Here is a 22,866-nt window from a genome sequence, read left to right as displayed (position 1 = left end):
CAGCTGCCGGGCTGGGCTATGCTGTTTTTAGCACCTGGGGACACGCTGACGTATGCCATTTTATTGCCGGGCTCAGCCTGGGGGATGATGGGGATCCTTTGGGCTTGGGGAATGGGAAACACGAGGCCGATAGGGAGATGCCATTCGAGGGTGTCTGGATCGATGATTGTCGGTCTGTTTTACGAGTGATGCATGGAACTTGTTTAATGAGGGGAACCACCTGATGTTTGTCTCCAGTTGATGTCACTCTTAACAGCATCCTCAACAATATGGAGGCCTCAGTTATTAAGTCAATGCGTACTCGCGGGTGGCATGTAATTGGCCAGGCCGTACAGGTTAATTGCCATGTACAGAATACAGTATCCAATGTAGGGTAATGGGGTTGAGCCTGGTTTATGGCCCAGTCACGCTGCTACTTCATGAACATTACCTTGGGAAATTTGGGCCCGGGCTCCCGTAATTCTTTAGAGTTCTTCCTATTTATTGTTGTTCTATTAAAAGATTCATCTCATCCGTTCCGTTGGCCACGTCACGAAAAGCTGGGGCATTCTCTTCACGGCTATTGATCGTCTTGTGTCATCAAACCTATTATATAGCTCAAACTACGGGCCTCTTTCCACAATGCTCCAGTTTTACTACATACTATATGTCTTGGCAGCTGTGGCTGTCCAGCCTCAGCAATTTTGTACCCTTCAGCTTTAGTAGTTCCGCACTCATCTGTTTGCTCGGGTTGCAGTTCTCATCTCAATCACTGAGAAGAACGTGAAGAGAATTCGTCACTTTCGGTAAAAGAATCATCTTAATTGCAATGAATAACACTGTTCAGTACTCATTCCAACAAGTCATGGGCCCCGGTATTGAACCCCGCTCATCCTGCCGGCAGTTGAGGCAGACGGAACTACCTGATGTGATTTTAACATCCCGACAGTTTGCGAGAGGCCTATGCTTACCCAGTGAACCTAAAATAGCTGCTTTTCACTAAGCTAGTATATCATCTTGTGGCGGTGTAGGCTTCATACCGTATTCGCACTCACGGTGGGCACATTGCTCCCCTGGCGCCCCCTGCTCATGATTGAGTGGATGCGGCAGAACGCAACGAGATTATCATGAACAGAATGCAACCCTCCAGGCCCCTTATATATATTTGGACCCCTCGCGATATATGCCACTCCTAATCTTACCTCTGGAAAAGAAATGTAGCCTAACAGACTTCTATGCCGTGAAAGCATTCGAAAGACACCCATACTATGCTGGCACAATCTTGTCTCTAAATATCTCGATAAACCGACATTTACGAGCCAAAAGCATCGATAAAGGCAAGCAGGCCTCCCCCAACACTACTTTGTCTCAAGTCTCCGAACCCGCGTTCGACCAGAGTCTAAACACAGATTCTGACCTTAACCCCATAAGAATTATTGATGGACACTATCTAGTCCAAATTCTTAACCATCTCGCCATTGCGTTCAGGGTAATCTAGGACATTGGTCAGGGGAATTTGCCTCTCGAGTCGAAGCTCTCTTCTTTTCCCCAAAAGACACCATGACCAGTAGCAAACACCACTCTGTACTTTTTCCAGAGTTTGCCGGGATCCTTTTCTAGATCATCCTCCAGCTTCGGGATGGACCACAACTCCCTCATGAACTCGGCTTTGAAGTGCTCCTTGACCAGGTCAGCAAGCCTGCTGTATGTGATGGTATCCCCACTCAGGTAGACCATGTGGTCCGAACCCTCCTTCGAAGGTGCATAAACCACCTCGGCGACCATCTTGCCGATGTCATCGCGTAGAGTGATTGTGGTTTTGTTCTCCCAACTTCCCAAGGCCCTCACCACTCTCTTCTTGGCATCGATAACGCCGAACGACGGGAGAAACAGGTACGACATGAACAGCCCGGTCGAAACCACGGTCCAATCAATATCATGCTGCTCCCGCAACAGCTTCCGAATGAGCTTATTGTCGTCGAACATCCCCCCGTAGCTGGTTTCCGGGATTTGATCAAAATCAAGCCCAAACTGCCAAGGGGAAAATCTTGGTAGCTTGGCCTGAAGCGCTGCCTGGGTAACCTTTGGATGACGATGTCAAAGGGCCGGAAGATGGCGGCGATGAAGTCGCCGCTCTGAATCTTGACTCCCAGGGATTGGATTTCATCAATGTTTTGTTATTGTTGGCTAGGTGCAGAAGTACTGGACTGATTTCGCGCTGGCAAAGGGTTCCCTCGATTCGATCAGAGGTGATGGCCATCCAAAGTGGAAGAAGTATGGAAAGGGTCGGAGATTGAGGCTCCAGACTAATGCAGCTGCTATGGAGCCTGTGGAAGCGTACGAGCATGCGAGATGTAGCTTTTTGGGAAGATATTTCTCCTAGCATGCATATGTAATATTGGATCGCTCGTGAATAGTGCGGCGCATGCCTTTATTCCTCCCTTCTTTAGTGGCTCGAAGATGAATATACTTGGTTGTCTTGCATGTAAAGCTTAGTATATCTCCTAGACTGAGTTGGAGTTATCCGCGCAAGCCCATGCCTTGGAACCTCCGTCCTTCTTATAAGAGTCAATGATAGTAACAACAGAGCCATAGGTACCGGCCACCATGAGGAACGTTCCTGATACAACAACAAATCCACTCCAGATAACCATCAAGAACCATGTAAGGTTTCGCTTGCCTTTATCCGGGCTCCAGTTATCATAGAACCACATACAGCCCATCGGCTGGAAGGACATCAACGTGCCTAGCAGCGCCCCAATGAAGGACACAAGTCCTCCAAAGACTGGGATAGCACTCGCGATTATGTAGGCAGTGATTGTTACGCCAAAGACACAACCGAGCCAAGTTCCCCAGTGCACAAAGGTATTGGCCGTCAAGTGCTTCGTGCCTCGTAGAAACCGGACGAAAAGGTACTTGCCAGGAAGCTAGGCAGAAGGATAAGTATGTGAAGACAGTAGGATTGGGAGACATACATGAATAGTGAGCATCGCCGTTGCAACGATTCCAGGGATGGCGATGCCGTATGATATCTTCTTAATTAGCGAGCCAGCCGATCCAAGAGCGGGAGAGGCCACATATGATCCGCAAAAGTAATAAACGACGCATCCGATTCCGACATATGCGACAGTAACGATGACTTGACAGAGTGTGAGAGCTCGGACATAGTGTTTGGGCTCCCTCATCTCGGCAGCGAAGGAGAAGAACGCAGGGGTGCCAGCATAGGCGAAAACAAAAGTCGAGATGGCTGACACGGCATCGGCGAATGAAGGGTTGCCCACTACTTTGAAGTCGGATTTAAAGGGTCCTTCCTTGGGTGCTGCTGCAGGGCGGTCTTGGACGCCGACGGCGATTGTGACCATTACAACTATTGGTGACCGTCATAAGCAAGCTAGAAGTCACAATAGGAGGTACAACGCTTACTGGCAATGACTAGACTTGTCACTCCGACCAATGCAAGCCAGCTCATCCTTCCTAGAGTTCTGATGCTTGCAAAGGACCCACCGACGATGGCAGCGACGGCGACAAAGACGGCTATACAAGTGCCGTGCATCGAGACAGCATTTAAGCCGATGGAAATGCCCAGCATCATGGATCCTGCGACAAAGGTATAGTCTTGTATGTCCGTTAGCCTTGCGTTGGACTCCGACTTTGGATCCATCACGTACAAAGAACAAAGCCAGCTGCCAAAATCTCACGGCCGACACGACCAAAAAGCATGGCGCCTACATCATCGATGCCGTAGATCTCTGGGTGACGAAGCTTGAAAACTCCAACGATGTAGTCGGACCAAGTAGTTATACCAGCGACCGCACTCAGGGTTATCACGCCTGGGACGATGCCTAGGACATCGAAAGCTTGGGGAATCGACAGGACGCCTAGGCCTATCTGGGCCTTGATCATGAGTGCAGAGGTTCCGATCCAACCGACCTAGAGGCTGTCAGATCTGTTTGTTACCCAGGGTTGATACACTTACGTTGCGGTAGTTTGGTCCATCTTCGGTGATTTCTCCAAAGACGGCATCGTATGGGTGGCATGTGTTGTCACCGTCTTCAACGTTTGATGGTTCGGCCGTGAGACCGTTCTGATCCATGAGCTTTGATGACTTTGGTTCCATGATGATTGATGAAAACGAGATAGTGTAAATTGCGTATCAAGGAGAGTGTCTGTTGGCGACCTCCATAAGGGATGCCATCTTCCTTTTAACCTGTTCAATGCAGCCCCCCTGCCCTTACTCGCCTTACCCCAGAATCGACCCACCGGACAGGGACACTATCTGGGGGAAGTGGAGGACTCTGCATTATCTCCAGTTCATCCGTGGGGCGTTATTCATGGTCGCTGACCAAATATCGCTTGGTCTGGGTGGAACGAGGAGCAGTCCATAGATAGGAACTCTGATACGCGAAGAAACACGTTTTGCGGGGGCAATGGCCAATGAGTGGGACCTCCGACTTCGTCTTGACTCGTATCCTTGACCAAAGGTGGAATGGTAGAGGGTTCCCGCGGGCGAATATCATGAGCCGGAGGAGTTGCCCGCGGGAAACACGCATCATAGCGCCGCTCGGAACTTCATACGCTAGACTAGCCAACCTCCGGGCCTCGCCTGAGACAGGCATGCGAGAGATGCCGGTAAGTTCAGGGGCTGGCAGCTTATCTCGAATCCACTGACCCGCTCCATTAGCCAGAAGAAGACCAGGTGCCCGGGTGAAAGGCCCATGTGCTCATTTTGTGAGCGTCTCGGCCAGACTTGCACTTATCTTCGGCGCGGACGTGATCGCCGTGCCGCTGGTCCTCGTGGCATGATACGCGGGCCGTGAGTGTTTTCTGAGCTATCTACACCTTCTTTTTACTTGTGTTAACGGTTGGGTTTGATAAGGAATAGCTCTCAAGCAACCATAGGGATACTAGACCTTAATCAAAGACTGATAAAGACACCCGAGTAGGTTATCGTCAGCTTCCTCTTAGTAACGCCCTAGTCTAACTAGATGTCCCTGGTAAAAGTCTACCTTCTCCCCAATCCCCGCTCCCTGATGGTGACCCGGTCCTCCGCCCATTTGAGGGCAGAGATAAACAACCAGAGTCAAGACGAACTGACGGAGCCATACCTCGGCGCGATATCCAGGACCACATTGATGCATCGACTTGGTGAGATAACAACATCATTTTATGACAACTGTGTACTAACGATGCATCCCTCAGGTCTCCAGAGAACGCTGACCCTCCCCCAGACCTGCTGTATCACTTTGTTGAAGTGTATCGACAGCACCTCTACTTCCAACCGATACCCCTCTTCGATGTTCAATACATTTACGACAACCTACAATCCTTTCCTTCATTCCTCCGATGGGCGTTTCTAGCTATAGCTCTGAGATTCACAAAGCACCCATTTTATGGCGGCAATGGGATGCAAGCAAGCGAGTTCTATATCGCTTCCTCTCGCAAGGCTGTCATGCGACTTGCTCTTGATGGAGTGAGCGAGCTTGAAGTGTTACAGGCACTATGTCTTCTGGCTCTGTGTGAGATTAAGGGTAGAATTCCGCAGCGGTTACCCTACCTTCTGAGCTGACTGCTGACGTCTGGTAGACGGCTTGTGTGCAAGGGCATGTATGACAATCGGGGTCGCTTCTCAGCTACAGTGCGTGCGTGTCACCCAAGCTCAGGCCCAAGCGCTTCATAGCCGGGCCTCCAACGACCCGGCCAGTTCCAGATGTCACTGGAGCATCCTGATTTTAGAGTCAGCCTTCTCTTCTCACCCGGGGGCCCGAATACAAGGAACCGACCCCCCAGATTGTCCCCGAAGCCCAGCCCGACCTCTGCCTCTTTCTGCCTCAACAAGCATGCGAGAGCATCCTGATTTGTTTGACAGCAACGAGGTCAACGGAAGAGACTATGGTATCAATGCGTATTGCTTGCAGAAAGTACAGATCTGGGGTGAGATCGTTTCCTACATCGAAAGCATTCGGACCGGGAAGCACGACAGATCGTCGATTGCGTCACACAACCAACTTACACTGAAGATGTACGAGTCGGAGTCGAAACTTTCCTACCAGCACCTGTTTCGAAAAGTCAGGTTTCAGCATCGGCAACCTTCCGAGCTATCTGGTAACCGAGAGTATTGGGCTGCATGGATACTGATGCAGATATCCTATCACGGTTCACAAGCGGCCCTTAACCACCCATTCATCCACCTCGTTGCACTCCGTGGATCGCAGGGCGCATCGCAGTCTCGTTCATTTTTGCAGGAGACCCTTGATAGGGCTCTATTCCACTCTTCTTGGGTCTCCCGTTTTCTTCAGATATGTGAAGAGCTCCAGTTTGATATATCAGACCCGCTGATTGGGCAGATCGTTGCTACAACAGCCACCGTACCGTGGCTGTTTCAGTTTGTTAGAGATGATGCTATCTCGAGTCGAGCCAAGAGAGACTTTGAAACGTGCGAGAGAGTTTTGGGTCGGATCTCAACACACTGGCCTCACATTGCTCAAATGGTACAGACTCGACTTTGTCCGCGCGCAGACCTTATCCAGGCTTACAGAACTTTACAGTACCAAACGTTAAGAAGCCTCCAGTCGACTATTGAGCAGCGAGAAGGTGACGAAAAGTCGGACCGCACTACTGTTCAGTTCCCACCTGATGTGGTCTGGCAACTCCTCTCGCCGTAAGCCACGACGGTATCGCGGCTGGGGCTGAGCGATTATCACGGCCCGAGCCCCGGAAACGGTATCTCGACTGCCACGCTGCAGATAACAACGACAATCGTTCACCCAGCCACAGAGGACGAACTGAGTCATCAGACGCAGGTGGATGCTCCGGACACACAGCTGCCGTGGGAGGATGTCTTTGATCAGCCGTTTCTAACAAATCTGCTGTCGGACTCGCTTGTCGAAGACTATTCATGGCTGCCGTTTAATTAGGGTAACCATTTGGGTAGAACAGCCGCATATTGTTTTCTCGCGTTGTTCTCGCTCTTCGTGATATGTCTAAAAACGCGATCGTCAAAGAATACGGTTATCAATGCTTGCATTGTCATCGACAGAGTCTTCAAAAGATGCTATCAGCCACAACAATAAGAGACATAGTTTTCATGACAGTATCAAAGTCCAATGCCGTAAAACACCATATCCTACCTAGATAATAGGTACGGCCTTCTCAGTTATCCCACCAAGGGCCGGGCTTCAACCATATCAAAAAACACAATACTAGAAAATAGGTACATGTGTGGACTCAACAGTAAACAGCTCCCCTCCTACCCCTGCAGGACGTCACCGTTCCGATCCAGAGTTCAAGAGATAAGTTGGGATCGAGCCATCTGAACTGCCTCGTGACCAAACCCCAGAGCCTCCCTAAAATCTCATTGGACACTCGAACTACGCCGGTGCTACCGAAATGGAAGTTCGAATGAGAGCTTTTTGGGGCAAGGAGACGTCATCTTCTGCTCGTTGCAGTAGTTTCTCCAGACACTGGGAAGCGCAGGTATCTGCCGAAGTCGATTTGACTGGCTAAAGTTGTCCGTGCCCACCTTGGTGATGGAGATGCAGACTACGGATACAGAGCCGTAGGATGTATATATTCTCAGCACATCCATACCCTCTGGGCCGTATTTCAGGCTCTCCAAGATACCTATTCTTTCTTGTCATCAATCAGGTCTCAAAAAAAGGACAGCAGCTACCACAGCACAAGACACAGTCCGACGGCGCGGCGTCATCCCATCATGGCTTACCATCACCACCCGAAAGATTCTCCTCTCATCATTGTCGGCGCCGGGGTCTTTGGCCTCGGCCTAGCCTATGAGCTAGCTGCAGTGCGAGGATACAACCAGGTCACCGTTGTCGACCGATTCGCTCCCCCGGTGCCTGACGGCAGCAGCGTCGATGTTTCTCGCGTCATCCGTGCTGAGTACGCAGACCCCATCTACGCTCAGCTCTCTGCGGACGCCCTCAAGGAATGGCGTGGAGATACCCCATGGTCAAAGCATTACAACGAGACGGGCTTCGTCATGCTGGGTACTGGCGAGAATGGCTACGTACAGAAGTGTCGTGCCATGCGGGAGGCTCAGGGAACTGGTCCAGGGAGAGAGATTTTTGAAGCCCATGAGACCGACCAGAAGCTCAAGGAACTCTACCCTGATCTTCAGGCTGACCTGGCGGGTCTGATGTCTCTCCGAAACACTACGGGTGGTTGGGCGGATGCCGCAAATGCCATCCGCGATCTCGCCGAGAGCGCTAGCCGGGCTGGCGTGTCTTTCATCACGGGGTCCAGGGGCACCGTCATCTCGCTAGAGTACTCAGGTCGCCGCGTTGTCGGCGTTAAGACCGCCAGCGGAGACTCGTTCAAGGCCAGCACTGTAGTTCTGGCTACTGGCTCCTGGACTAATCGTTTGGTTCCCGACATGGGCCACAACCTCTCGGCCGTGGGTCAGCCGATTGCTTTTGTCCAACTCACTCCCGAAGAGGCCAAAAGGCTCCAGCGCATGCCAGTCATGCAGATTTTCGACACTGGACTTTTCACTTTCCCCCCCACCCCTGATACGCACCGCTTGAAGATTGCCCGGCACGGGTATGGTTATGCGTCCAGCTTTCAGTCCGTTGATGGACGGTCAGTGTCTTCGCCCAAGCTGATTGGGAACAACGCTGCAGCTGGATTTCTTCCGCATGATGCTGAGGAAACACTGGGGGCAGGACTGAGGAAGTTTTTCCCGGAGTTTGGCGACCGCCCTTGGGAGAGCCTTCGCATGTGCTGGTACCAGGACACCCCAGATGGAGACTTTGTGGTCGACCATCACCCGGACACGGAGGGATTATTCTTTGCCACAGGGGGCTCAGGCCAGTGAGTATCTTCTAAGAACGTACGTAACGTATGCCAGTCCTAATTCAGTCATTTAGTGCATTCAAATTCCTGCCCGTTCTGGGACGCAACGTCGCTGACGTCTTCGAGGGCAAGGTTTCCGAGGAGCTTCGGGAGAAATGGAGGATCCAACCATTGTCGAGGCGAGACCCGAACCAGCCTATGGGTCAAGACGGAAGTAGGGGAGGGCCTGTGCTACGTAGACTGTCTGCCAAGGAGCAGTCCAAGCTATGATAACACCTTCTCTTAGCAGTAGAAATGAGAGTAAAGAAATTGCTTTTTTCTTCGCTACATATGATGACCCAATTTACCGCCAGGCTTGAGTAATTGAGTTCTGGCGAGGCGGGTATTGTTGTTCTCAATGACATCCTGAAAAGAAGTCATGAGCTACGATAAGATAGCAAACGGTTGTCAATAAATGGTGACATTTGAAAGCGATATTATAATACATTGTAGATGGAGCATCTATCTCGTGTTTGTGTGTACGCGTGCGTGTGTCATCAGTAGTAATGTCAATGAGTCTTGGATGGAGAGTTAGGTAGTATCGCCTTATCAGAGTAATTACTCTGCTACCAACAGAGTGTACCTTATCGCAGTCGATACTTTGTCACTCATAAAAGCCCTAATTGTCATTGTGAGCTCGTTGAGAAGGGTTTACATCTCACTAATCTTCTGCCCTATCAACGTTTCCAACTCTCCACTCCTGGTCGGCCCTGACAACTACAGCTTGGAAGACAATGTCTCCATATCCCACCGCTGGAGAATATCATCCACCAACGCCACAGAATCAACGGCCATGCCATAGCCAGCCTGGAATCCCGTGCCTCCAGCACCATAGTTGTGCACAATGATCCCCAGTCCGCTCGCCACATTCACATCGCTGCGTTCAACCCTCGCGCCGCCGTCACGGGAGGGTCTCAGGCCGGAGAAGGCTGCCAAGACTTCTACCTTGTCACTAGCAAGCTCTGTGCTCAAGGCCCTTGTCCGCTCTATGATGGACTTTGTCTCACTCGAGTACGTAGAGCTATCACTGATGGGAATTAGTCGTGTTGACCCGTGATGGGCCAGTAAGACTTACGAGTTTCCCTTTTGCATGTAGCCTCCCAGGATGACATTCCCATTAGACTCTGGGCGTGGAATAATGTACGTTTCGTAGTCTAGACCATGCCTCATGACATTAGTTCTCACGTGAGGCGCGCGCGCGAGCAACACCGAGCCCCTTGTCGGGTAACATTTGGGATCCTCCACTCCAGCAAGCGTCTTTGCGGCATTACCAACGCAGTTGAAGACAATTTTTGTGTTGGGGTTGGTAAAAGGGTCTTGGATGTGTGAAATCTCTTGTCGGGCAAAGGTGACGCCGTATTGCTGTTGGAGTCTTTGGTAGAGATACAAGAGGTGGCTCGGGGCGTTCAAGGTCAGGGTGGTGAAGAAAACACCAAACTTGGCTCCGTCGGGAAGTTGGTCGGGTGAGACAACTTGGAACTGGGTAGGAAAAGCTTAGATGTTGTCGGTGAGATGGTATAAGGGGTTGGATCTTACATCTTCAAGATAATCGGCCATATCCTTAATCTTCTCGTGTGGGACTTGATCATCCCAATACTCAAAGGAAGGAGCACGACGGACAAAGGTCTCAGAAGAACCCCGGGAAGCAAGCTTGAATAAATGAGCATAGCCCAACTTATCCCACCGCAATGCATTTTTGTGTCGGCCAGATATAGCTGAGAAGTTGCATCCGGCCCTCCAAAGGTCAGCATTGGCTTCTAGAATTGCAGTAATGTGTTCTTACCAAGGCGAGGTGTATCCAGGTGCGGTATCACCGGGAAGATGCGTGGCTACCACCGTGATGCTATCTCCAAAGCCGCGTTCAGCGAGGACGAGGGCGACATTTAGACCAATGATGCCAGCCCTAAGGATGTCAGCGGTGATTGGGCTTTGATTTGGAGTGAGTCGCTTACCCAACTATCACGATGCTTTCTCTGGACCGAGAGGGGGCCATGTTGGAATGGGACTTGTACGTTTGCAGTGTCACAGCTGAAAGCTAGGGAGATTAGAAGAACGAGCACTGCCTCGGTGGTGTTCTTGTATCTGCCCCGGTACCTAACACTCCGCATCGGCTGTCTGGGGACTAACGACCTTGTGCCGCTTGAGGACAACTCTTCTCTCTTCGGGTACTACCAGCCACTCCGTGAATGGGGATCTTCCCGCGGAAAACTTTTGTGGGCCCGGAGGTTGTAACCTCCGGCCCCACTATCACCACCTCCGGAGCAAACGTGACCTCCCACCGGATTGCCTCCTCAGCTGGGTCGCCGTACAAGGGGTTTTGATTCACAAGCCGGCTAGCCGGAACAGAGAATATCTTTGTAGATAAAATGGAAACTATCTTCATCCCGGCAATCATCATCATGGGTCCCTGATTGCCGGGCTCCCTTGTCCATCATCCGTCCCCACTAACCCACCTCCGCGATGGACCCCGTGGGGAGGCATGATCAAATCTCGCGTTTCGGCATGTTTGACGAGACCACAACTTCACTTGCAGTCTCCGAGAGCATTTCTCATGGACATGCAGATACGAATAGAGGAGACTGATTGTGAGTATAAAGATTCTTATCTCAGTTCTTGTTCCAATCTTGACACAAGCTCTACTCATACTCAAAAACCCCGATCTCATCACCATTCCGAGTCTCTCTTGGCATTATCTGCTTTCTATTCACTCGAAACAATGCCTAGCGTCGTCGAAACCGTTCAGGCCACTGAGTCTGTCTTCACCCCCAAGGTGAAGGCGAAACTCGCGGCCCATGCCGAAAGGGCATCCCGCGACTTCCGCTCTGACGTGGTGACTGTCCCAACCGAGGACATGATGAACGTATGATCTATCATTCGCCTGTGGTTCAATGGCCAAGCCCCCTTGCTAATACTGTCCAGGCTATCTTGAATGCCTCAGTCAGCGACGACATCTACGATGAAGAGGGCGACGCGTCTGTCAAGGCCCTTGAGCAGAGGCTTGTGGAAATGACCGGCATGGAGGCCGCGCTGTGGGCTGTGTCTGGAACTCAGGGCAATCAGATTTGTCTACGAACGCACTTGACCCAGCCGCCTCACACTGTTCTTCTCGACCACCGCGCCCATGTCCATTGCTGGGAGTCTGGTGCCCTTCCCGTCATTTCCCAGGCTTCTGCTACGACTGTTCGGCCTAAGAATGGGGTCCATCTTACCTTGGAGGACGTCAAGCTGAACATTATCCTCGACGGAAACAGTAAGTGTTAGCCGAAGAACCTAGACGATGACCCAAAATGCTGACGATTACCCCCCCTCCACGATAGTTCACTTCCCCCCTACTCGTGTTGTGTCCCTAGAGAACACGCTATTCGGTACCATCCTCCCTCTTGCCGACGCACAAGCTATCTCCAAGTATGTTCGAGCGCTTCCTGTTCCCGAGGGTCAAAAACCTGTTGCGATGCACCTCGATGCTGCTCGACTCTTTGACGGTGTTATCGGCGAGGGCGTTGACCTGAAGGCGTATGCGGCCTGCTTCGATAGCATGTCGATATGCCTGGCTAAGGGTATTGGTGCCCCCATGGGAAGCATCATTCTTGGCAAGAAGTCGTTTATCGAACGAGCCAAGTGGTTCCGCAAGATGCTTGGTGGTGGCACGAGGCAGCCTGGTATGATGGCTGCAGCGGCACTCGCTGCGTTGGAGTACAGCATTCCGCGCTTCCCTTCGGTCCACAACATGGCTCGATCCGCTGCTTCAGAAATCGAGGCGATTGGGTACAAGTTTTCTCTTCCGGTCCAGACCAACATGATTATTCTGGACCTTGAAGCTGTTGGGATCCCGGCCTCGGCATTTGTCGAGTATTGCGCGGGTGAGAAGGTGGCTGTTTTCCCGATGGCGAGAATTGTCTTTCATCATCAGACTTCAGAGGCCGCCGTCAAGAGCCTCGTGAGTGCTCTATCTAAGCTCATGAAAGATAAGAACAATGGCGTGGCTTTGGAGGATAAGAAGGTCAGCGGAGGATACAGCTGAGAAAACTATGACTATTGTGTATAAAGAAGAGAGATTTATTTTGCTACTTGGCCTCTACCAAATTCTGAATGATCATGTCAAAAGTCTCAGGTTCTCTCCCTAAAATTTACCGTAGCTTCACTGTACCCGACTCTACCTCACCTGCCTCTCAAGCCTACTCAACATGAATCCTCTCTCCGTCTTGTTGATGCTGCTTGTCATCGATGTTCCTTGCCATCTCGGATGTCTCATTAATCGTGTAGCGGCTCATGTCTCTACTTCCAACGAAGATGGGGGCATCCGAGAACAGACGGTTCATTTCCTCGAGGGGCAGCTTCCTAGTCTCTGGCAGCATGGCCCAGAAGAAGATGGCATTAGTCAAGTTTGTCACCTGTGAACAAGGAGTAAGTTAGGGTCATTAAACCATCGACAGTTTCCGACTTACGACGAAGAGAATATAGAAGCGCCACCCCAGATTCTCCATTCCAATAGGGGTCACTTGGCCGATCATTGTGCTAAAGTTTTTATTAGCGTTGCGACCGTTGCATATTCTGGTGGATAGACCTACTTGAACGCAAAGGATATCATGGTCGCCAGAGCCACACCCTTTGCCCTTGTAGCTGTGTCAAAGATCTCGGCCGGCACAATCCAAGCTTTGTAAGTAAAGCATCGCGTTAGCTTGCATCCTATAAGCGGCGACGGGGTTAGACATACAAAGAGACCCCATGCTGGCGAAACAAAAGTTAAACAACCATGTCATGATGATGAATCCCCAGTGGGCTCCGGAGTTGTCCTCGGAGGCAGGGAACTCGGCCATTAGGACGGTACTGACGATGTACGTCACGCACATGGCAAGGTTCCCAATGATAATCATGCTTCGACGACCAACCTTGTCGACAAAGGCCATAATGATAATCTCGCCAATAAGCCCAATAACAGAGTTGATGGCTTGATATCGGAGGGTGTCCGTGCCGTTGATGCCAATTTGCTTCTAGAATACGTGTAAGTAAGGTGTGAGTTGTGAGAAAAACAGGAATCATACAAAGATGGTAACGGAATAATACTGGATGGCCGAGATACCCGTCATTTGTGTGGCAGCCTGGATAGCACAGGCAAGCATGACTCGACGAAAGTTGGCTCTGGTGCGGAATAGCTCAGACAAGGACTTGGCCTCGGCCTCAGCCTCGGTAGCCACCTGGAGCTGGATCTGCTGGAACTCGGCCATGACCCATGGGTCATTGGTATTGCCTTGAGAATGTAGCCTCGCAAGTGTGGCGAGACCCTGTTCGTCTTTGCCTTTCTGCAGCAGCCAGCGAGGCGACTCGGGGAACAAGAAGATGAGGGCTGAGAGTATTCCTGCTGGGGCAATCTGCAGACCAAATGGGATCTGCCATTGGCGGTCGTCGGTGAAGCTGACGTAGGTGCCGTAGCTGATCCAGGCACCGCAGACGCCACCAACACCAAGCATGAACTGTTGCAAACCTGTGACAAGTCCGCGAATATCTGGGTGAGCCAACTCTGCCTGATAAAGTGGAACAATCATTGTAAGGATACCGATTCTTCAGAGACAAGGTTTAGCCAGTGTCTTGGACTTGGTCATGGATGTCGACCTACCCGATTCCGCCGATGAATCGACCGCTGATAATATAGCTGTAGTTTGGGGCACCAGTCTGAAGGCCACCACCGAGACAGAAGACCAGACCACCGCTCAGGATTGTGCCGCGTCGACCGAAATAGTCGCTGATCGTTCCAGCGATTGCAGCTCCGACAAAGGCACCGGCCGTTAGAAGGGACGCGACGAGGCCGATTTCAGCAGTCGTGGGAGTGAACTTGTCCTGGAAGGACTGACTAGCGACAACTGACATGGTAAGCTTCTGTTAGCAAGAGCAAATCAAGATAGATTCGGTGTAGGCCGTATGTATCCATACCTTCAGCGACAATCGTGAGATCATACCCGTACAGGAACGATCCCACGGCCGCAAAGACGCCCACTAGAAACTGATAGACTCGAGGGGGTAACGCCATGGTCTTGGTAGGAAAGACTTGACGGTGAGTGGGATGTTGGTAATGCAATTTGATCTCTTTGGTAGGCAGATGAAAAACGACAAGTGAGGCTTGCAGATCATGATTCGTTTGGGCAGGGAGAGGCTGGTCTCGATATAGTTGGTTCATCGCTCCAATTTGTCCCGAAGAATGGTCTGACGAAGCAATCCTCGGGCCGTTTTGATACCATGATTTGTGCTAGCTGTACGAAAAGAGTTGGTCGATAGATGGCATGCGCACCAATAATGCTCACCCCTTGCGAGAGGAATCTGGGGGTGGTGCAGATCCCCGCAAACGTCGATTAATTGTCTGGGGTTGTGTGGAGAGATGGGGAGACGAACGCCACTATGAACGGCGCTATTTAGCGAACCAGTGACATCTACCCAATCCCGAATCTCAGCCAGTAACATCTTCTCAACGCCGAAGCTCAGCTTGTCTCTTGATCAAAGATCAACTTGTGACCTGGGATGAGCCCACAGAGTTGGCATCTCGAACAAGAAAAAAACGAACATTTCGGGCCAAATTTCGGGCTAAACGGACCAGCTGCCTCCGCTTCTCACACAGAAACTCATCTTGTCATGGGCCGAGATGCAGCCATCCAGCAATCATCTCGGACAAGCAAACGCCGATCCAGCAAGCGCCTCGGGCGAGTGAACAACGAGTTAGTATCGAGACCGATTCGAACATATATAGATACATATGGACAGCAACTCTTCAAGCTATAGCCCAATTCCAGACAAGGAGACCTTCTTCGGAACATCTTTGATTAACTGGATTTTGTCATGTTGTTTCTCGCATCGCTCTTCCCCCTTATTCAGGTCGCCACGGCCCTGAGTCTTACCGTCGGCTCGTCCGGCGGTAATGCTTCCAGCCAGCTATTGTACGGCTTACTGTACGAGGTAAGTTTGCAGCGCGTCAAACCGAGCGAAGTTCAGTGTTGAAACAAGCATCTAGGACATCTATCATTCTGGAGACGGCGGCCTGTATGGCGAAATGCTTCGCAACCGGGCCTTCCAAGGCTCCGGAAGAGGCAGAAGAGCAAGCTATGATCGAAACACGGATTTTTGGAATCCTGTCGGGGGAGTACAGCTTTCCATCGACCAGTCCCAGCCGAGCCTTTCGTCCAGCCTTGGATACCACCTGCGAATGGACGTCCCAGAAGGCACGACGGGCACCGTTGGCTTTTACAATGACGGCTTCTGGGGCTTCAGTGTTGATGCGGCCAAACGCTACATCGCCAGCATGTATGTCAGAGGAGACTACAACGGTGAGGTGGAATGTTATTTCAAAAACACCATCTCTGGCCAAAAGCTCTCGTCCTCCAAGATGAAGCTGAACCAGAAGGCCTCGGACGGATGGAAGCAGAGCTCAACACCGACCTTCAACCCCACCATCACGGCTGGAAACGGGAACAATACCTTTTACTTTGCCTTTGACGGCCGTCAGCTTGCTGGCAAGAGCATCTACTTCAACCTCTTCAGTCTCTTCAAACAAACATACAAAAATCGCTACAATGGTCTCCGCGAAGATTTGATGGTTAGCCTTGAAGGTCTTAACACGAAATGGATTCGTCTTCCTGGTGGAAACAACATGGAAGGTCTCCGACTCGGCGAGCACTGGAAGTGGAACCAAACCATTGGGAACCTGAAAGACCGACCCGGAATGCTGGGTGTCTGGGGAGACATCAACACGGATGGGTTCGGACTCCTGGAGCAGATGCAAATGGCTCAGGACTTGGGCCTTACCGTCATTCTTGGAGTGCATGCTGGATTGTATCTCAACAGCGACGTGGTTCCCCAGAGCCAAATGCAACCCTACATCGACATGACGCTGAATGAACTGGAGTTTCTCATTGTAGGTTTCCTATCCGTATCAGAATGCACCCTTACTAACAAGATGGATAGGGCGACAAGTCTACCACATATGGAGCTAAGAGGGCCGCCTTGGGATATACGGCTCCGTTCAAAGTGGAATGGGTAGAGATCGGCAATGAAGACTACCTCAACAATGGTCGCTCGTCTTACTATTCCTACCGCTTCATGGCCGTGTACAATGCCATTCGGGGGAAATATCCAAACATGAACATCATTTCTAGCATCAACCCATCTCCATCGCCCGACAAGGGGAGCGGAGGCATGGTGGACCTCCACATCTACGACAATGAGCGTCACTTTGTAAGCCTCTACAACACATTCGATCAGGCGAGTCGGGACTACCCCGTCTTTGTGGCCGAATACGCCGCCATCCGAGCGGGCACGGGAACCGGAGCCGAAATAGGAGCCCAGACGTTTGGAATGGCCTGTGCCGAGGCCATCTTTTTGCTTGGATGCGAACGAAACTCTGACATCATTGTCGGTTCGGCCTACGGCGCGTTGATCAAGCACTATGACGAAGAACCCAACACTGTTGCCGTCATCAAGCACACTGCCACCGAAGTGTTGTACACCATGAGCTACTATGTGCAGAAGCTCTTTGCCGACTACATGGGCACGGAAACGCTTCCCGTGACAGCCACAGAGGGTAAGGTTGGGCCAACGTATTGGTCGGCTACAAAGGGAAGTGAGGGCACCGTTCTGAAGCTCGTCAACTACAACGGTCCGACGGGTGAAGCTGGTGCTGTCAAGGTGACTGTTAAGGGGTCAAGCGCCAGTACGGCAAAGCTTACACTTCTGTCCGCTCCCAGCTCTACCAGTGTCAACAACCTGCCTTCTATGGGTGGGGAGGCCAGCCAGATTACGGTCAAGACCATCAGTGGTCAGAACGGCGTCTTTTCGGTGGCCTTCACCAAGACCTACGAGATTGCTATCCTGACCGTGTAGGGGATGAGTGTAGCAGCCAGATTTGTACGATGTGCCTCTCGAGCGGTTAGCATTCGAAAAGTAGATAGCTTAAGATATAGGTAGCTAACTGAGCATCGACCTGCAATTTAAATGCCAACGGAGCTGCCGTAAGATGAATTGATGTAAAACCTGTGTTGAAAAATCATGGGATTAAATAGCATTCAGGGCCTTGAAATATGAAACTCGTCCTCTGCTCCATGGGAAAAGTTGCTGTTTTCTGACCTGTTATATCTGAGAGCACTGTTCAAGGTACACAAGCTACCGTATCTCAAATCTCCTAACTTGCGCTCGACCAGAGTCTAAATAGTCACTAGCCTCTCCGTGAGATAGCCCAACAACGCAGCATGTCGAGACATGGACGTGGCGGCTCTGATGCAACCCTGGCCTCAGAATCATCAGTGCCCTGCTGCCCTTGATTACAGACACTATCTCCAACCTGAGCACACTTTCGAGATATGCCGATATAACCAGAACCGGTCGTGAAGAAGGCTAGGCCGCGGCAGCCACAGAGCTCTTCGATTGTCTGCCACTTGATGCTGTCATCAGACTTCCACTTTCTTGTATCTATTAGATTTTGGTACCATTCAGATAGCTACAACAGCGTCTCTGCATCACACGGTGAACAAGCTGACGATGCAAATAGCCCTGCTAAAGAGGACGCGAATGATTGTGCAGAATCTGTGCTGACGCCAAATAGCTGAAAAATTCTTGCAGGGTCTCTTGGTGTCGTATAAACCTCCCTGCTTTCAAGAGTTTGGTTCAAAATCCGGAACACGCACGTCACCATGTGAAAACCTGTCGCATCCAACGGTTCATATCCTCCATAACCGCCCCTGGCGAGAATTCGAAACATGGCCTGTAGTGAAGAAATCCCAGTAGGATAAACTGGCCGCATCGTTACGAATTCCTGTAGGAAGTCAAAGTTGGACACTGAAAATGCACCATCGTAATCGCAGTCCTCGGTTTGTGTAATGATATCCAGTTCAACGCCACTCACGAAGAGGGGCATTCCGATAACTGAAGCATTCTCAGTGTCTTTGGGGAACACTTGTTCACTCGCTGATCCTTTGTAGATAAGTCGGCCATCTACTCCTTCAGAGCTCGAAGCTGAAGGGCAGTTTGAAATCCAAGAAGGCATCTCTGGGTCCTTCTGCGCTGCTGAGGACCCGGAAAAAGTTATAAAGTCAAGTTCTTCAAAGTCTATATCTCCATCCCGCCACGCCTTGAGCCAGTTGGCGACGTAGTCGCAATAGAGAGGCAACCGACGTCTTCTCACATAGTCGGGAGTTATTGGAAGACGAGTTACTCCAAGTAACCCATAAATATGATCTTTTGGGTCTGTTGCAAGCAGCCATCGTCCACCCAAAACTGAAAGATACCAATCTGGCTCATGTGGAGCCTTCTCGTGACTGGCCTCCATTCTGCCCATCTCGGCGTAGGTTTGAAGTAAGATCCAGGGAGGGCTGTGACGTGTTGCCAGCGCAACCCAAGCAGGACCAGAAAGAAATTCAGGTTTCATCATGCCTCTAGTTTGGAGCTCCAGATTCAACTCGCTTGCTTGTTCCGCAACATAGGCAATCTTGTGCCATTCCAGAGCTTTTCGTCCGCAAATTGCCCTGACCCGCTTCGCGAGGACGATTTCTTGGAAGACCCATGTACAGTGCCAATAACTGAGGCGATTGAATTCGTACATAGCTTCCCACCGAGTGTTGATCCAAGAGTCGTCTCGTTCATCCGTCCAGGCATCGCATAGAGATGGATGACGAAGTATCCATCTCAGGTCCGAGATGTCATCCTTTTCCGACCATTCCGAATACAGCATCTCGATTGTATCCATAGCACAATGCAGACTGTCACTCTCAGGACCGAGCCAAGACATGACAAGTTCAGCACGGGAGAATATCGTTCTCATGAGAGGGACCTGGCTACTTTTCTCCTCGACGTCATCTTGGTCGATGCAGAGAGCGTCAGCCCAAAGGAACATTTGGCGCGACCTCTCATCTGGGAAAGCATCGGCCCAGTGCTCATACACATGGCGGAGAGCATACGCCAAGTTTCCCTTAATAGGGACGACTTTACCGTTTAGCGTAATCTGTTCCATTTCTGCTGATGTTCCCCAAGCATAAGAAAGAGCTGTGAAGTGAGGGTTGTCGTCCAGCGAGACAACAGACAGCCTCCAACATGCTTCAGAGCCCGTTCCGTCGTTCTCGAGCCGAATCTCTGATCTTGAGGCATTTACGGAGGCAGGGCCAGAAAGTTTTGTCCTGCCAAGACATTAGCGCGCCCCATAAAAAGCAAAGAAACCGTCTCATCAGCTTTCCCACCAAAATTGTTTGTTGATCTTCCTCACCGGCTTTCTCTTACATTTCTGACTACCTACACCCTAGCTATGGCCCCAAACACAGATATCGCAACACGGGCCTTAGTCGTCACCCTCAAGGCGCCCTGCAGCGGAAAGACCACCGCCGAGGTCGCTGCAATAACCGGGCTTTCGATCCGTCAAGTCAACCGTATCTATGCACGAGCGATCGAGCGAGGGTTTGACCCGAATTTGAGACCTATTTCCTTGCGAGACGAATACCTTGAAGATGCCCCTCGATCCGGCCGGCCGCGTAAGCATACAGAAGAGGTAAAAGTCCTGATCGTCGCGAAGGTTAGCAGAGATCGCTATAGAACGGAGAAGTCAGCTGCTAAGATAGCACGTGAACTTAGCTCGCAGGGCATCGATCTATCCAAATCGCTAATCAAGCAGATCCTCAAGGCAGCTGGCTTCCGCAAGACCAAGCCGACGAGGAAGCCTGGGTTGACGAAGAAGATGAGGCATGAACGCCTTGACTGGTGCCTCGCCCATCGTGACTGGACCTATGACGACTGGAAGGCTGTTATTTGGTCCGATGAGACCTCAATTATCTTGCTCCACCGCAGAGGAGGCTATCATATCTAGAGGAAAGCAGACGAACGGTTCCTCCGCAGCTGTATTCGCGAGAGATGGAAAGGCGCCAGCGAGTTCATGTTCTGGGGCGCCTTTTCCTATGATAAAAAGGGTCCTTGCCATTGCTAGGGTCCAGAGACCGCAAAAGAGAGGAAGGAATCAGACCGGCTGATTGAGGAGATCAACGCAGAGCTTAAGCCGATTCTGCAAGAAGAGTGGGAGCTCATAACTGGCGTGCGAAGGTTAGGGCTATGAGCCCTCCCGGACGTGAAGCCTACATGGAAGTGGAATAAGGCAAATGGCAAGCTGACGAGAGGATCAGGGAAAGGTATCGACTAGTGGCGTTATCAGCAGACTATTCTTCTTCCAAAGGTGCTTCCTTTCGCAAAGGAATGTCAGAAGGAGAGGCCGGGCACGATTGTACAGGAAGATAAGGCGTCAGCACATAACCACCACGCCCAGCAGCGCATATACGATCTTTATAACGTTCAGCGGTTTCTTTGGTGTCTAAATTCGCCTGATTTGAATGCTATTGAGCCGGCCTGGCCGTATTTAAAGAGAGTAACTACGAAGAAAGGAGCCCCTAAGAGTCGGCAGGAAGCTATCCGTGCCTGGGAAGCTGCTTGGAAGGAGCTGCCGCAAGAGAAGATCCAAGCCTGGATAGAGAGAATACCCTTATATGTGAGAAAAATCATTGAAGTCGAAGGTGGGAATGAGTATAAGGAAGGTCGGGATATTCCTCACTGCAATTGGCTGTAGAAATGACTATCCCGGCGTTTTTAGCGTTGGACAAAACTTTCTGGCCCTGCCTCCGTAGTCTCTCGTAGATTGGGACAGCCTTTGAGATCCCACTGCCGTAATCGGGCACGGCGAGATTTGTAAGTGGAGCTGAGCTTGCTGTAAGATGAAGCATTGATATCTCGTGTAAATAGACTGTTACGGGAGAGGATGAATGTGTACGGGGTTTGAGGAGGCCAGATTTGGTCACGAATGCATATGATTGAGATGCGGCTGAGGCGGCGTTGTTGTTCTAGACTATCATGGTAAGCACACAACTAAGCCTCTTTAAGATGTTGAACAGCTAACTTTGTTGTTCAGGCACCTTCTGCTCTGCAATTTGATAGCTTTTTAATATGATTTCGATTTCTAGTCAATTTCCTAGTTGGACTTGACCAAATCCTCAACGGTCGTGTCAAAAGCTTCAGGTTCTCTTCCCAGAAGCTGCCCCAATGTCTCTGTCACCGCCTCTGTCTCTCCGGCTCGGATAGCCTCCCACGCGGTAGCCCAGGTTGTGGCCAGTTCCTTGGATCCAAATCTCCCAGCAACCTGCGTCTGCGCGGCATACTCGTCCACACTGACCTGTCTGATCTGAACGTTTTGATTCGAAGCCTTCGACAAAACCTGAACGGTTTCGGCCAGTGACCATGGTCTCGGTCCCGTAAGAGTGACGATTTGGTTTATATACTTGAATTCTGACGGCGACTCAGCATACGAGGCAATGAGCCGCGCAGTTGCCTCTCCCAGTTCATCTCGCTTCACCCAACTTATGCCAGGACCAGTTCCATCATGAGGAATGAGAATCTCACTGGAAGGATTCCTTATGTCGAAAAAGGCAGTGTAGATGGGGAATGATTCACTGTAAAGACCTTCGCGGATGCTGGTCCACGAGAAGCCAGGGTCTTTGCGTGCGAGTGCTTTGAGATGAGCCTCGCTGTCGAGATGCGCTCCCATCACTTCTGCTTTCGTAGTATCCTTTTCTAGGGATGCGAAGCCAAGGGACGAGTAAAATATGTGCTTGACCCCAGCCTTGTGAGCGGCATCAATTCCTTTAGTTTGGACTTTGGTCCTGTACTGGTGAACGTGGCTCGGATACGAAATGAGGAATAGCACATCGAGTCCGTTAAAAGCAGACTCAAGGTCCTCAAGGCTCGATTCGTATGAAGCTTTTCGGGTAGTAACCCCATCCTTGATGTACCTCTGAGGTACTTTTTCAGGGAATCGACTGATGAGGGTGACCCGGTTATTTGGCACGATTGATAAGAGGTGGGAATACGTGCTTGTCCCGAGCGCCCCGGATGCGGGGAAGATGCCGATCTGCGTCATTGCTGGAGATACTTATTGCTGCTTCTGCTGGGTTTTGAGGTTGCAAAGATTTGATGCGAGAAAGAGGGGAAGGGTTGATCTTTTGAGGAGCCAAGAGGTGAAATACTGCAACTATTCTGACT

At 50.9% G+C, this 22,866-nt stretch overlaps 9 protein-coding genes across 9 annotated transcripts; 3 read left to right on the top strand and 6 right to left on the bottom strand.

Annotated features, from left to right (window-relative positions):
* Window positions 1–1,485: 1,485 nt before the first annotated feature.
* NCS54_00341300 (NmrA domain-containing protein) lies at window positions 1,486–1,965 on the bottom strand (the record flags this gene model as incomplete). Its single annotated transcript, XM_053148987.1, has 1 exon — window positions 1,486–1,965. The coding sequence occupies one exon, from the start codon at window positions 1,963–1,965 to the stop codon at window positions 1,486–1,488; it is 480 nt and encodes a 159-aa protein (XP_053004962.1).
* A 518-nt stretch (window positions 1,966–2,483) lies between these two features.
* On the bottom strand, window positions 2,484–4,096 carry NCS54_00341200 (Aa-trans domain-containing protein; the record flags this gene model as incomplete). Its single annotated transcript, XM_053148986.1, has 5 exons — window positions 2,484–2,906; window positions 2,955–3,346; window positions 3,403–3,594; window positions 3,648–3,909; window positions 3,956–4,096. 5 exons carry the CDS (start codon window positions 4,094–4,096, stop codon window positions 2,484–2,486), a joined length of 1,410 nt encoding a protein of 469 aa, XP_053004961.1.
* A 3,594-nt stretch (window positions 4,097–7,690) lies between these two features.
* Window positions 7,691–9,057, top strand: NCS54_00341100 (FAD dependent oxidoreductase; the record flags this gene model as incomplete). Its single annotated transcript, XM_053148985.1, has 2 exons — window positions 7,691–8,805; window positions 8,862–9,057. The coding sequence occupies 2 exons, from the start codon at window positions 7,691–7,693 to the stop codon at window positions 9,055–9,057; spliced, it is 1,311 nt and encodes a 436-aa protein (XP_053004960.1).
* Window positions 9,058–9,543: 486 nt separating this feature from the next.
* NCS54_00341000 (DAO domain-containing protein) lies at window positions 9,544–10,819 on the bottom strand (the record flags this gene model as incomplete). Its single annotated transcript, XM_053148984.1, has 5 exons — window positions 9,544–9,853; window positions 9,902–10,305; window positions 10,363–10,561; window positions 10,610–10,729; window positions 10,779–10,819. 5 exons carry the CDS (start codon window positions 10,817–10,819, stop codon window positions 9,544–9,546), a joined length of 1,074 nt encoding a protein of 357 aa, XP_053004959.1.
* A 723-nt stretch (window positions 10,820–11,542) lies between these two features.
* Window positions 11,543–12,847, top strand: NCS54_00340900 (Beta-elim-lyase domain-containing protein; the record flags this gene model as incomplete). The annotated part of the gene is made up of 3 exons (XM_053148983.1): window positions 11,543–11,686; window positions 11,746–12,076; window positions 12,144–12,847. The coding sequence occupies 3 exons, from the start codon at window positions 11,543–11,545 to the stop codon at window positions 12,845–12,847; spliced, it is 1,179 nt and encodes a 392-aa protein (XP_053004958.1).
* Window positions 12,848–13,001: 154 nt separating this feature from the next.
* On the bottom strand, window positions 13,002–14,851 carry NCS54_00340800 (MFS domain-containing protein; the record flags this gene model as incomplete). The annotated part of the gene is made up of 7 exons (XM_053148982.1): window positions 13,002–13,217; window positions 13,272–13,341; window positions 13,395–13,479; window positions 13,541–13,817; window positions 13,869–14,385; window positions 14,441–14,684; window positions 14,755–14,851. 7 exons carry the CDS (start codon window positions 14,849–14,851, stop codon window positions 13,002–13,004), a joined length of 1,506 nt encoding a protein of 501 aa, XP_053004957.1.
* Window positions 14,852–15,651: 800 nt separating this feature from the next.
* NCS54_00340700 (Non-reducing end alpha-L-arabinofuranosidase) lies at window positions 15,652–17,688 on the top strand (the record flags this gene model as incomplete). The annotated part of the gene is made up of 3 exons (XM_053148981.1): window positions 15,652–15,768; window positions 15,824–16,723; window positions 16,774–17,688. The coding sequence occupies 3 exons, from the start codon at window positions 15,652–15,654 to the stop codon at window positions 17,686–17,688; spliced, it is 1,932 nt and encodes a 643-aa protein (XP_053004956.1).
* A 320-nt stretch (window positions 17,689–18,008) lies between these two features.
* NCS54_00340600 (HET domain-containing protein) lies at window positions 18,009–19,810 on the bottom strand (the record flags this gene model as incomplete). The annotated part of the gene is made up of 3 exons (XM_053148980.1): window positions 18,009–18,089; window positions 18,146–18,266; window positions 18,489–19,810. The coding sequence occupies 3 exons, from the start codon at window positions 19,808–19,810 to the stop codon at window positions 18,009–18,011; spliced, it is 1,524 nt and encodes a 507-aa protein (XP_053004955.1).
* Window positions 19,811–21,799: 1,989 nt separating this feature from the next.
* On the bottom strand, window positions 21,800–22,744 carry NCS54_00340500 (NmrA domain-containing protein; the record flags this gene model as incomplete). Its single annotated transcript, XM_053148979.1, has 1 exon — window positions 21,800–22,744. The coding sequence occupies one exon, from the start codon at window positions 22,742–22,744 to the stop codon at window positions 21,800–21,802; it is 945 nt and encodes a 314-aa protein (XP_053004954.1).
* Window positions 22,745–22,866: the final 122 nt, after the last annotated feature.

Source organism: Fusarium falciforme, chromosome 3 (genome assembly GCF_026873545.1).
Source record: "Fusarium falciforme chromosome 3, complete sequence".
Classification (NCBI taxonomy): Eukaryota; Fungi; Ascomycota; class Sordariomycetes; order Hypocreales; family Nectriaceae; genus Fusarium; species Fusarium falciforme.
This window is presented reverse-complemented; position numbering and strand designations above follow the sequence as displayed.